Here is an 11,604-nt window from a genome sequence, read left to right as displayed (position 1 = left end):
GTACAACCATTAAGATTAATTGTCAGATTCAACAGAAGATCTCTTTGTTTCTTGGGACCTAGAACAAGCATCTCTGTTTTGTCCGAGTTTAAAAGTAGAAAGTTTGCAGCCATCCACTTCCTTATGTCTGAAACACATTCTTCTAGCAAGGGCAATTTTGGGGCTTCACCATGTTTAATTGAAATGTACAGCTGTGTGTCATCCGCATAGCAGTGAAAGTTAACATTATGTTTTCGAATAACATCCCCAAGAGGTAAAATATATAGTGAAAACAATAGTGGTCCTAAAACGGAACCTTGAGGAACACCGAAATTTACAGTTGATTTGTCAGAGGACAAACTATTCACAGAGACAAACTGATATCTTTCCGACAGATAAGATCTAAACCAGGCCAGAACTTGTCCGTGTAGACCAATTTGGGTTTCCAATCTCTCCAAAAGAATGTGGTGATCGATGGTATCAAAAGCAGCACTAAGGTCTAGGAGCACGAGGACAGATGCAGAGCCTCGGTCCGATGCCATTAAAATGTAATTTACCACCTTCACAAGTGCCGTCTCAGTGCTATGATGGGGTCTAAAACCAGACTGAAGCATTTCGTATACATTGTTTGTCTTCAGGAAGGCAGTGAGTTGTTGCGCAACAGCCTTTTCTAAAATTTTTGAAAGGAATGGAAGATTCGATATAGGCCGATAGTTTTTTATATTTTCTGGGTCAAGGTTTGGCTTTTTCAAGAGAGGCTTTATTACTGCCACTTTTAGTGAGTTTGGTACACATCCGGTGGATAGAGAGCCGTTTATTATGTTCAACATAGGAGGGCCAAGCACAGGAAGCAGCTCTTTCAGTAGTTTAGTTGGAATAGGGTCCAGTATGCAGCTTGAAGGTTTAGAGGCCATGATTATTTTCATCATTGTGTCAAGAGATATAGTACTAAAACACTTGAGCGTCTCTCTTGATCCTAGGTCCTGGCAGAGTTGTGTAGACTCAGGACAACTGAGCTTTGAAGGAATATGCAGATTTAAGGAAGAGTCCGTAATTTGCTTTCTAATAATCATAATCTTTTCCTCAAAGAAGTTCATGAATTTATCACTGCTAAAGTGAAAGTCATCCTCTCTTGGGGAATGCTGCTTTTTAGTTAATAAAATGGTGGTCCGATAGTCCAGGATTATGAGGAAAAACATTAAGATCCACAACATTTATTCCATGGGACAAAACTAGGTCCAGCGTATGACTGTGACAGTGAGTGGGTCCAGAGACATGTTGGACAAAACCCACTGAGTCGATGATGGCTCCGAAAGCCTTTTGGAGTGGGTCTGTGGACTTTTCCATGTGAATATTAAAATCACCAAAGATTAGAATATTATCCGCTATGACTACAAGGTCCGATAGGAATTCAGGGAACTCAGTGAGGAACGCTGTATATGGCCCAGGAGGCCTGTAAACAGTAGCTATAAAAAGTGATTGAGTAGGCTGCATAGATTTCATGACTAGAAGCTCAAAAGACGAAAACGTCATTTTTTTTTTTGTAAATTGAAATTTGCTATCGTAAATGTTAGCAACACCTCCGCCTTTGCGGGATGCACGGGGGATATGGTCACTAGTGTAGCCAGGAGGTGAGGCCTCATTTAACACAGTAAATTCATCAGGCTTAAGCCATGTTTCAGTCAGGCCAATCACATCAAGATTATGATCAGTGATTAGTTCATTGACTATAATTGCCTTTGAAGTAAGGGATCTAACATTAAGTAGCCCTATTTTGAGATGTGAGGTATCATGATCTCTTTCAATAATGACAGGAATGGAGGTGGTCTTCATCCTAGTGAGATTGCTAAGGCGAACACCGCCATGTTAAGTTTTGCCCAACCTAGGTCGAGGCACAGACACGGTCTCAATGGTGATAGCTGAGCTGACTACACTGACTGTGCTAGTGGCAGACTCCACTATGCTGGCAGGCTGGCTAACAGCCTGCTGCCTGGCCTGCACCCTATTTCATTGCGGAGCTAGAGGAGTTAGAGCCCTGTCTATGTTGGTAGATAAAATGAGAGCACCCCTCCAGCTAGGATGGAGTCCGTCACTCCTCAGCAGGTCAGGCTTGGTCCTGTTTGTGGGTGAGTCCCAGAAAGAGGGCCAATTATCTACAAATTCTATCTTTTGGGAGGGGCAGAAAACAGTTTTCAACCAGCGATTGAGTTGTGAGACTCTGCTGTAGAGCTCATCACTCCCCCTAACTGGGAGGGGGCCAGAGACAATTACTCGATGCCGACACATCTTTCTAGCTGATTTACACGCAGAAGCTATGTTGCGCTTGGTGATCTCTGACTGTTTCATCCTAACATCGTTAGTGCCGTGGATAACAATATCTCTATACTCTCTACACTCGCCAGTTTTAGCTTTAGCCAGCACCATCTTCAGATTAGCCTTAACGTCGGTAGCCCTGCCCCCCGGTAAACAGTGTATGATCGCTGGATGATTCGTTTTAAGTCTAATACTGCGGGTAATGGAGTCGCCAATGACTAGAGTTTTCAATTTGTCAGAGCTAATGGTGGGAAGCTTCGGCGTCTCAGACCCCGTAACGGGAGGAGTAGAGACCAGAGAAGACTCGGCCTCTGACTCCGACCCGCTGCTTAACGGGGAAAACCGGTTGAAAGTTTCTGTCGGCTGAATGAGCGACACCGGTTGAGCGTTCCTACAGCATTTCCTTCCAGAAACCGTGAGAAAGTTGTCCGGCTCCCACTGCAGCTGCTGCTGCTGCTCCTGCTGCTGCTGCCTCTGTTGCCTCTCCTGTGGCTCCTGCCTGTTAACACGCTGCTTGGTCCGTTGGTGGTGGGTGATTCTGTAACGGTTTTCTTGGTGAGAAGGAGAGTCGGACCAAAATGCAGCGTGTAGATTGCGATCCATGTTTATTCAATAAATGAAACACGAATCTAAATACAAACACTACAAAACAATAAACGTAACGAAAACCGAAACAGCCTATACTAGTGTAAACTAACACAGAATAAGGACATCAAGACACTAAGGACAATCACCCACGACAAACTCAAAGAATATGGCTGCCTAAATATGGTTCCCAATCAGAGACAACGATAAACACCTGCCTCTGATTGAGAACCACTCCAGACAGCCATAGACTTTGCTAGATAACCCCACTAGCTACAATCCCAATACATACACACCAAAACCCCAGGACAAAACACACCACAATACAAAAAACCCGATGCCACACCCTGGCCTGACCCAATACATGAAGAAAAACACAAAATACCTTGACCAGGGCGTGACAGTGTGTTTGTGGGTGATTGTTCCTGTCTCTGTGTTTGTTGTCACCAGATAGGCTGTTTAGGTTTTCTCACGTTTATTGTTTTGTTAGTATATTCATGTATAGTTTCTTTATTAAAGAACCATGAATAATAACCACGCTATATTTTGGTCCGCCTCTCCTTCAACTCAAGAAAACCGTTACAGTGTATCTATAATTTCTCCTATTATTATGTTTTACTTTTCTATTATTCTATATTTTCTTTCTCTCTACATCGTTGGTAAGGGCCTGTAATTAAGCATTTCACTGTTCGCCCACACCTGTTATTTACGAAGCATGTGACAAATAAAACATGTGATTTTGATTGATTAATAAGAAAGACAATTAATCTACAGTCAAAGCTTGTCTGCTGTACCTACATCCACCATGTGTACCCCCACACATAGTCTGGAGCTGGTTACTAACACAACATGGCAACAGAGAGCTCCTAACAACAGGGAATCTAACTCCCCAGAGGTGAAGTAGTTTGAGATAGACAATAAGGGTTCCCCAGGACGACAGGCAGGCAGGCCAAGGCCGTGGGCGGATGGTGTGGTGGAGTGACAGAACAGGACAGGACAGGGGGTGGACGAGGTGCCTGGGAACTCTGCTCTGAGAGGATGACAGCTCTATAAGTAGGCTCCTGATAAACTACTCAGGAGTGACAATCTCCGGGCACCAGCCAGCGCACCGTCCGTCCTGCTCAGATAAACCCAGACAGGCCATCCATCAGCCCAGATGAGAGCTGGACCCAATGGCCTGAATGGACAGCCTCAATGGCCAACCACTGGAGGAATGCATGGAACCTCTCACTCTCAAGAGGCAGTAGCAGGGGGAACAAAAATGGCAGCGCACTCTTAGGAGAATCACCCATGCAGATTAGTGGAGAGTGGGGGTGTGAGATGAACCCTGTTATGTTAAGAGGACAAAGAGGAGGAATGCTGTGTCTCCGGGTGAAGGCTGAGGATGAGGATTGACAATGGCAGAGCCACAACAGGTCTCCTGTGAAAGAGACCACCACCAGCGCAGACAGCAGACAAACCACATGTCGTAATGAGAACGTGATAAGCCCTGATAAAACCGTTATGGTCACACTAAACATTCCACAGGTCAAGCCTACGAAACGACAACAGGCAAAACCAATTTCACACATTTGCCCTGTGTTCATAAACGTATGATACCATGCAACAGTGCTCATTCTGTAAATACCGTATCTCTGCTGTTGAAATGGGAAAGGCAGTAGGAACTGGTCTTAGGGAAGGGAAATACAACTTCTCTAAACAAATAATAGCTTCCTTCTCTAGGTTTACTCAACATTTGCCCATTGGAGGGGCACTAATTTTTCAATAATAATTTTTGATGCTATCCCCCTCTGGTTAGTTGGAGAATGAGGTTCAGAGTAGAGGAGTGAATTATTTCCCTCTGTCAGATGGAGCAGTCGGATTATATCATTTATTTTTCTAAGGGGGTAATTAAAATAGTTCCTTGGTAAAAATATCTCTATGCTTTGCATATTATCTATTGAATAATAGGCCTTCAATATGCAATGTAAACTATGTACAATCGGAAATGAATTCATTTGTTGACTTTACGTTGTAGTCATATTGATATGTTTACAGTGCTTGGTTAATGTTTCTGATACTGTACAATGCGGTGTGTTGGGGAGCTGCTGGTGCGTACAGTAACACTGTCCATCAGAGGTCCTGTAGCTGGCTTCTGCTCTGTGTCAATAGAGGACAGCACTTTGTTTACCCATTTATCCCCGGGGCTGAGGATAGAGAGCTGGGCCCTGTGTGGCCTGGCACTAGGTTCACACTCCTCCACAGAAATACATGTGTTGCCCTAAGGCTGTGTGTGCTTAATACCTAGACAATGGAATTCCTGTCATGCTCCATCACGGTTACTGTAGCCATTCTATTGAAAGACACTTAGACCGTGCACACACACACACCCCATAAACACTGACATCACCCTTGCTATGACAACCACTGGACAGGTCACATGTCTACAGTACACAGTTCAGTGCATTCAGAAACTATTCAGACCCCTTGACTTTTCCACATCTTGTTAAGTTACAGCCTAATTCTAAAATTAAAAGTTTTCCCTCATCAATCTACACACAATACCCCATAATGAAAAAGCAAAAACAGGTTTTTAAGTAGTATATATTTTTTCTTTTTCTGAGATCTCTTATATCAGCTCATGAAACATGGGACCGTCACTTTACATGTTGCATTTTTATTTTTGTTCAAAGAAACCACTACTAAAGGACATCAAAAAGAAGAAGAGACTTGCTTTGGCCAAGAAACACGAACAATGGACATTAGACCAGTGGAAATCTATCTTTTGGCCTGATGTGCAAGCAACTGTTGAAAAAGCATTCATCATGAAGCTGGTTGAGAGAATGTCAAGAGTGTGCAAAGCTGTCATCAAGGCAAAGGGTGGCTACTTTTAAGAGTCAAAATGTAAAACATATTTTGATTTGTTTAACACTTTTGTGGTTACTACATGATTCCATGTGTGTTATTAAATAGTTTTGATGAATGTCTTCACTATTATTCTACAAAGTAGAAAATTGTAAAAATAAAGAAAAACCTTAGAATGAGTAGTGTCCAAACTTCAGATATATATATATACACACACACATTTATATTTGATTAGATTTGTGTGCATTGTTGTGCACTGTTAGGAAGACAAGAATTTAGCTACAACCTCAATAACACCTGCTAAATGTGTGCATGCGACCAATATTGTTCTATTTTCTTTTATTCTATTTGATGTCAATCGTTACAGGTACAGTTACACAGCAAGACACACGTAACCCTTTGGGATGTAAGTAATCTACAAAAATTACTTTTGTGTGTACAGCACACACTTTCAGGTAGTAGAACATAATTTATCCTACATTTCAATTTATCCTACATTTCAATCTTGTTGAGGTAGTACTCTAATTATGCATTAACTGATGGAGGCAGTTGAATAGGCAATCCTTCACACAACACTATGACCACAGAATTAATGACTGGAAAGTGTGCTTTGGAAAAGTCTCAACTTAAACATGCCAAAGAAAAATTGCAGCTTGGAAACCTCTGCCATCACTTAAACGAATGGACCATTTAACCCACCCAAAACACGATGGAAAGCATGAATGTAAGTGTGAGGTGAGGGGAAAAGAACACACTCCAGGAAACTCAATATCGGTATGTTTAGAAAAGCTATGAGTTCACTGTCACTGAACACACCTCTCTTCCTTTGGTCAGAGCCAGACACAATATGACAGATTAAACGACCAGTGTGTGTACTCAGCGGGAGACAGGTGCTTGAGACTGTCGCCAAAGTAGTATTTTCCTATGCCGCTGTGGTCTGAGAAATGGAGGACAAAGACATGAAAAACAGCTGTTTCCCATCTGAAAACCTACAACTACTCGTTATTGAAATTCACAGAAAGCACCCCTTGGAGAAAGTGTAGCTCATAGGAGCATCACTACAACAGGTTGGCTGATGCCATTTCATTGATAGTGTTGCTGAGAATGTATTTTCTCCACTGGGAAATACAGTTTCAATGTCTAATTGCAATCATGCAACTGCAGGTATCTGTGGTAACAACGACTACATATGTAGTCAGCAAAGAGAAACATCTCTCTCTCAACATGAGAACACACATGCCTCATGATCGATTAATAAATCACTTTTATCTGGACTTGTAATGATTATCTTGGCTAGACACACAATGTGACTTGTGGCTAAGTGGAATATACAGTACAGTATGTGTGTAATTCATGTCTCTTTGGGGGGATTCAGACCTGAGTTATGTGCGCATAAAATTGAATTTTATGCACTTTTCTCTCTACCTGTATTCTGACCTTGAATTTAAGCATGGGGAAAATGCATGGCGTCAAGCCAGGTATTTGTTTGGGGTGGAGATCACAGAAATGGAAGCATGGCAGATGTGTCTTTTTTTATTTTTTATTTAACTAGGCAAGTCAGTTAAGAACAAATTCTTATTTACAAATTATTATCTACCCCTGCCAAACCCTAACCCGGGCGATGCTGGGCCAATTGTGCAACCGCCCTATGAAAATTCAAATCACGGCTGGTTGTGATACAGCCTGGAATCAAACCAGGGTCTGTAGTGATGCCTCTAGCACTGAGATGCAGTGCCTTAGACTGCTGCGCCACTCTTGGTCACTACAGTGTCTACAGATACGCTGCATTCTGACCTTAACTTAAGTCCCTCATAATTCCACCACCTTTACGCACGAGGAAACCATGAAAAAGCTTGAGCAACCTGTCGGTTCCGAGTGGAAAAACATCTCCTTTCTTGTTTCCCCCAAGTAACAACACCATTCTCCATGCACTGTCATTTATAAATTGATAAAAGCTAGGGAGGGAGTAAATCTATTCAGATAAGGGGATTGTAAATATAAATTACAATTACTTTAGATCTATTTTACCTTATGATCGCTGGACACAAGTGTGAAATCAGTCATATGGCACAAAACTGTAAAGCATATCAGCATGACAGGTATTACGCCCCTTTCCCACAGTGAAGTAGGAAATTATATTCAAAATGCAAGGCAAAGCTTATGTTAAATATAATTAGCCACTATCGTAGCTAACCAATGCTTAATTTAAGCTGCATCCTGCTGGAACAGGATCCGGCACCTCTCCGTTTTGGACTGTTTTGTTCTGGAACCTATTTGGCAAGATCCGGTAACTCTTGTGGCATGAAAATAAAAGCAATCAAAGTTCATTTTAGTTGCCTCTTTGTAAATTTTCCTGCCCCTACAAAAAAAAAATTCAGCCTGGGCCAAATATGTTTACTGTATCTCTCTCCCTCTCTGCTCTAATGGACATGAGCCTGCAACTCTCATCTCTCTAACGGTGCACTTCATCATTTATTCCCTTATAGAATCATAGCTGCTGCTGATAAAGTTAAATACATTTACCAAAGTTATAGAATTACTGCAGTCTGTTTAAAAATACATTAAATGATCCAGAATAGCCTACTACACCATGAGAAGACCCCCTATAAATTAACCTCAGAGGATCAAAAGCTTCATTAAAAAAATGCCTAGCTGTGGAATAGCCTACAGTCGGGAACGCGTGGCAAATCTGTCAGGTGAAAAAACAGCACCCAGACAAAACAGGCCTTTCGCAATATTTCAAATACAATCGAGGGAAAACACAGGTTGGAAAGCAATGACTTGAGAAGAAAATAGAAGACTATTCTGTAAGCTACCAAAATATTTGATCAACTTCCAAATATTGTTTTACAAAAGAGAGAGTGATAGGCTTTTGGCACGAGCGCATCGAAGATCACCTGCGAATGAGTGAGTCAGTTAAAAAAGCTTTTTTTGAACTATAATTTCCTCCTCATATTGCAGCCTACAAGATGTGTCTCCTCACACCTAGGCCTAGGCTATTGATGGATTCAAGACAAGGTCATTTTTATTGATCTCAGATTCTCAGTTTGTCAATGTCAAAGTAGCATACCATTTCAATCATTTGTGCGGCATTTAAAAAGATTCTGCCAAAGTCTCCAGAAAAATGACGTAGAATTGCATGAAATGCATTTTTAAAAGGCCAACATTATCCCGGACCCTAGCCTACTAAAAATGTTCCCCATGTGTGCAACCTCTGTAAGTACCTCTACTCTACTGTTGTATGCCACTACAAATATGTGATGATATGCATGCAATGCTTTATTATATACACGATTGTTCAAAAATTTGGGGTCACTTAGAAATGTCCTTTTTAGTCCATTAAAATAGCATCAAAATGATCAGAAAATCAGTGTAGACAATGTTAATGTTGTAAATGACTATTGTAGCTGGAAACGGCTGACTTTTAATGGAATATCTACATAGGCGTACAGAGGTCCATTATCAGCAACCATCACTCCTGTGTTCCAATGGCACATTTTGTTAGCTAGTCCAAGTTAATTTGTTTAAAAGCCTAATTGATCATTAGAAAACCCTTTTGCAATTATGTTGGCACAGCTGAAAACTGTGTGCTGATTAAAGAAGCAATAAAACTGGCCTTCTTTAGACTAGTTGAGTATCTGGAGCATCAGCATTTGTGGGTTTGATTACAGGCTCAAAATGGCCAGAAACAAAGATCTTTCTTCTGAAACTCATCAGTCTATTATTGTTCTGAGAAATTAAGGCTATTCCATGCGAGAAATTGCCAAGAAACTGAAGGTCTCGTACAACGCTGTGTACTACTCCCTTCACAGAACAGCGCAAACTGGCTCTAACCAGAATAGAAAGAGGAGTGGGAGGCTCCAGTACACAACTGAGCAAGAGGACATTAGAGTGTCTAGTTTGAGAAACAGACGCCTCACAAGTCCTCAGCTGGCAGCTTCATTAAATATTACCCGTAACCACCAGTCTCAACGTTAACAGTGAAGAGGCGGCTCCGGGATGCTGGCCTTCTAGGCAAAGTTCCTCTGTCCAGTGTCTGTGTTCTTTTGCCCATCTTACTCTTTTCTTTTTATTGGCCAGTCTGAGATATGGATTTTTCTTTGAAACTCTGCCTAGAAGTGACTATGCATAGATAATAACAGAGTAGCAACAGCATTGAAGAGGGGGAGGGGGGGGGGGGCAATGCAAATAGTCCTGGTAGCCATTTGATTAGATGTTCAGGAGTCTTATGGCTTGGGGGTAGAAGCTGTTTAGAAGACTCTTGGACCTAGACTTGGTGCTCCAGTACCGTTTGCCGTGTGGTAGCAGAGAGAACAGTCTATGACTAGGGTGGCTGGAGTCTTTGACAATTTTTAGGGCCTTCCTCTGACACCGCCTGGTATAGGTGGTCCTGGATGGCAGGTGACTTGTCCACGGTGATGTACTGGGCTGTACGCACTACCCTCTGTAGTGCCTTGCAGTCAGAGACCGAGCAGTTGCTATACCAGGCAGTGATGCAATCCGTCAGGATGCTCTCGATGGCACAGCTGTAGATCCTTTTGAGGATCTGAGGACCCATGCCAAATCTTTTCAGTCTCCTGAGGGGGAATAGGTTTTGTCGTACCCTCTTCACGACTGTCTTGGTGTGTTTGGACTATGTTAGTTTGTTGGTGATGTGGGTGACAAGGAACTTGAAGCTCTCAACCTGCTCCACTACAGCCCCGTTGATGAGAATGGGGCGTGTTCGGTCCTCCTTTTCCTGTAGTCCACAATAACCTCCTTTGTGTTGATCACGTTGAGGGAGAGGTTGGTGTCCTTGCACCACATGGTCAGGTCTCTGACCTCCCTAATGATGGTGTTGGAGTTGTGCCTGGCCGTGCAGTCATGAGTGAACAGGGAGTACAGGAGGGACTGAGCACGCACCCCTGAGGGGCCCCCCGTGTTGAGTGGATGTGTTGTTACCTACGCTTACCACCTGGGAGCGGCCCATCAGGAAGTCCAGGATCCAGTTGCAGAGGGAGGTGTTTAGTCCCAGGGTCCTTAGCTTAGTGATGAGCTTTGAGGGCACTATGGTGTTGAACGCTGCGCAGTAGTCAATTAATAGCATTCTCACATAGGTGGTCCTTTTGTCCAGGTGTGAAAGGGCAGTGTGGATTGCAGTACAGATCGCATCATCTGTGGATCTGTTGGGGAGGTATCCATATTGGAGTGGGTCTTGGGTTCCTGGGATAATGGTGTTGATGTGATCCATGACCAGCCTTTCAAACATTTCATGGCTACAGACATGAGTGCTACGGGTCGGTAGTCATTTAGGCAGGTTACCTTAGTGTTCTTGGGCACAGGGACTATGGTGGTCTGCTTGAAACATGTTGGTATTACAGACTCAGACAGGGAGAGGTTGAAAATGTCTGTGAAGGCATTTGCCAGTTAATCAAATCAAATCAAATCAAATTTTATTTGTCACATACACATGGTTAGCAGATGTTAATGCGAGTGTAGCGAAATGCTTGTGCTTCTAGTTCCGACAATGCAGTAATAACAAGTAATCTAACTAACAATTCCAAAACTACTGTCTTGTACACAGTGTAAGGGGATAAAGAATATGTACATAAGGATATATGAATGAGTGATGGTACAGAGCAGCATAGGCAAGATACAGTAGATGGTATCGAGTACAGTATGTACAAATGAGATGAGTATGTAAACAAAGTGGCATAGTTTAAAGTGGCTAGTGATACATGTATTACATAAGGATACAGTCGATGATATAGAGTACAGTATATACGTATGCATATGAGATGAATAATGTAGGGTAAGTAACATTATATAAGGTAGCATTGTTTAAAGTGGCTAGTGATATATTTACATCATTTCCCATCAATTCCCATTATTTAAGTGGCTGGA

At 42.3% G+C, this 11,604-nt stretch overlaps 1 protein-coding gene across 1 annotated transcript; it reads right to left on the bottom strand.

Moving 5' to 3' along the window:
* Positions 1-1,149: 1,149 nt before the first annotated feature.
* Positions 1,150-10,279, bottom strand: LOC139412599 (uncharacterized; the record flags this gene model as incomplete). The annotated part of the gene is made up of 3 exons (XM_071159302.1): positions 10,081-10,279; positions 2,732-2,843; positions 1,150-1,759 (listed from the first exon to the last, which is right to left on the bottom strand). Coding segments are annotated over exons 1-3 (921 nt in total), but the record flags the coding sequence as incomplete, so codon positions are not given.
* Between the last annotated feature and the right edge of the window lie 1,325 nt (positions 10,280-11,604).

The sequence above is a fragment of the Oncorhynchus clarkii genome, chromosome 7, assembly GCF_045791955.1.
Source record: "Oncorhynchus clarkii lewisi isolate Uvic-CL-2024 chromosome 7, UVic_Ocla_1.0, whole genome shotgun sequence".
NCBI classification, from domain to species: Eukaryota; Metazoa; Chordata; class Actinopteri; order Salmoniformes; family Salmonidae; genus Oncorhynchus; species Oncorhynchus clarkii.
This window is presented reverse-complemented; position numbering and strand designations above follow the sequence as displayed.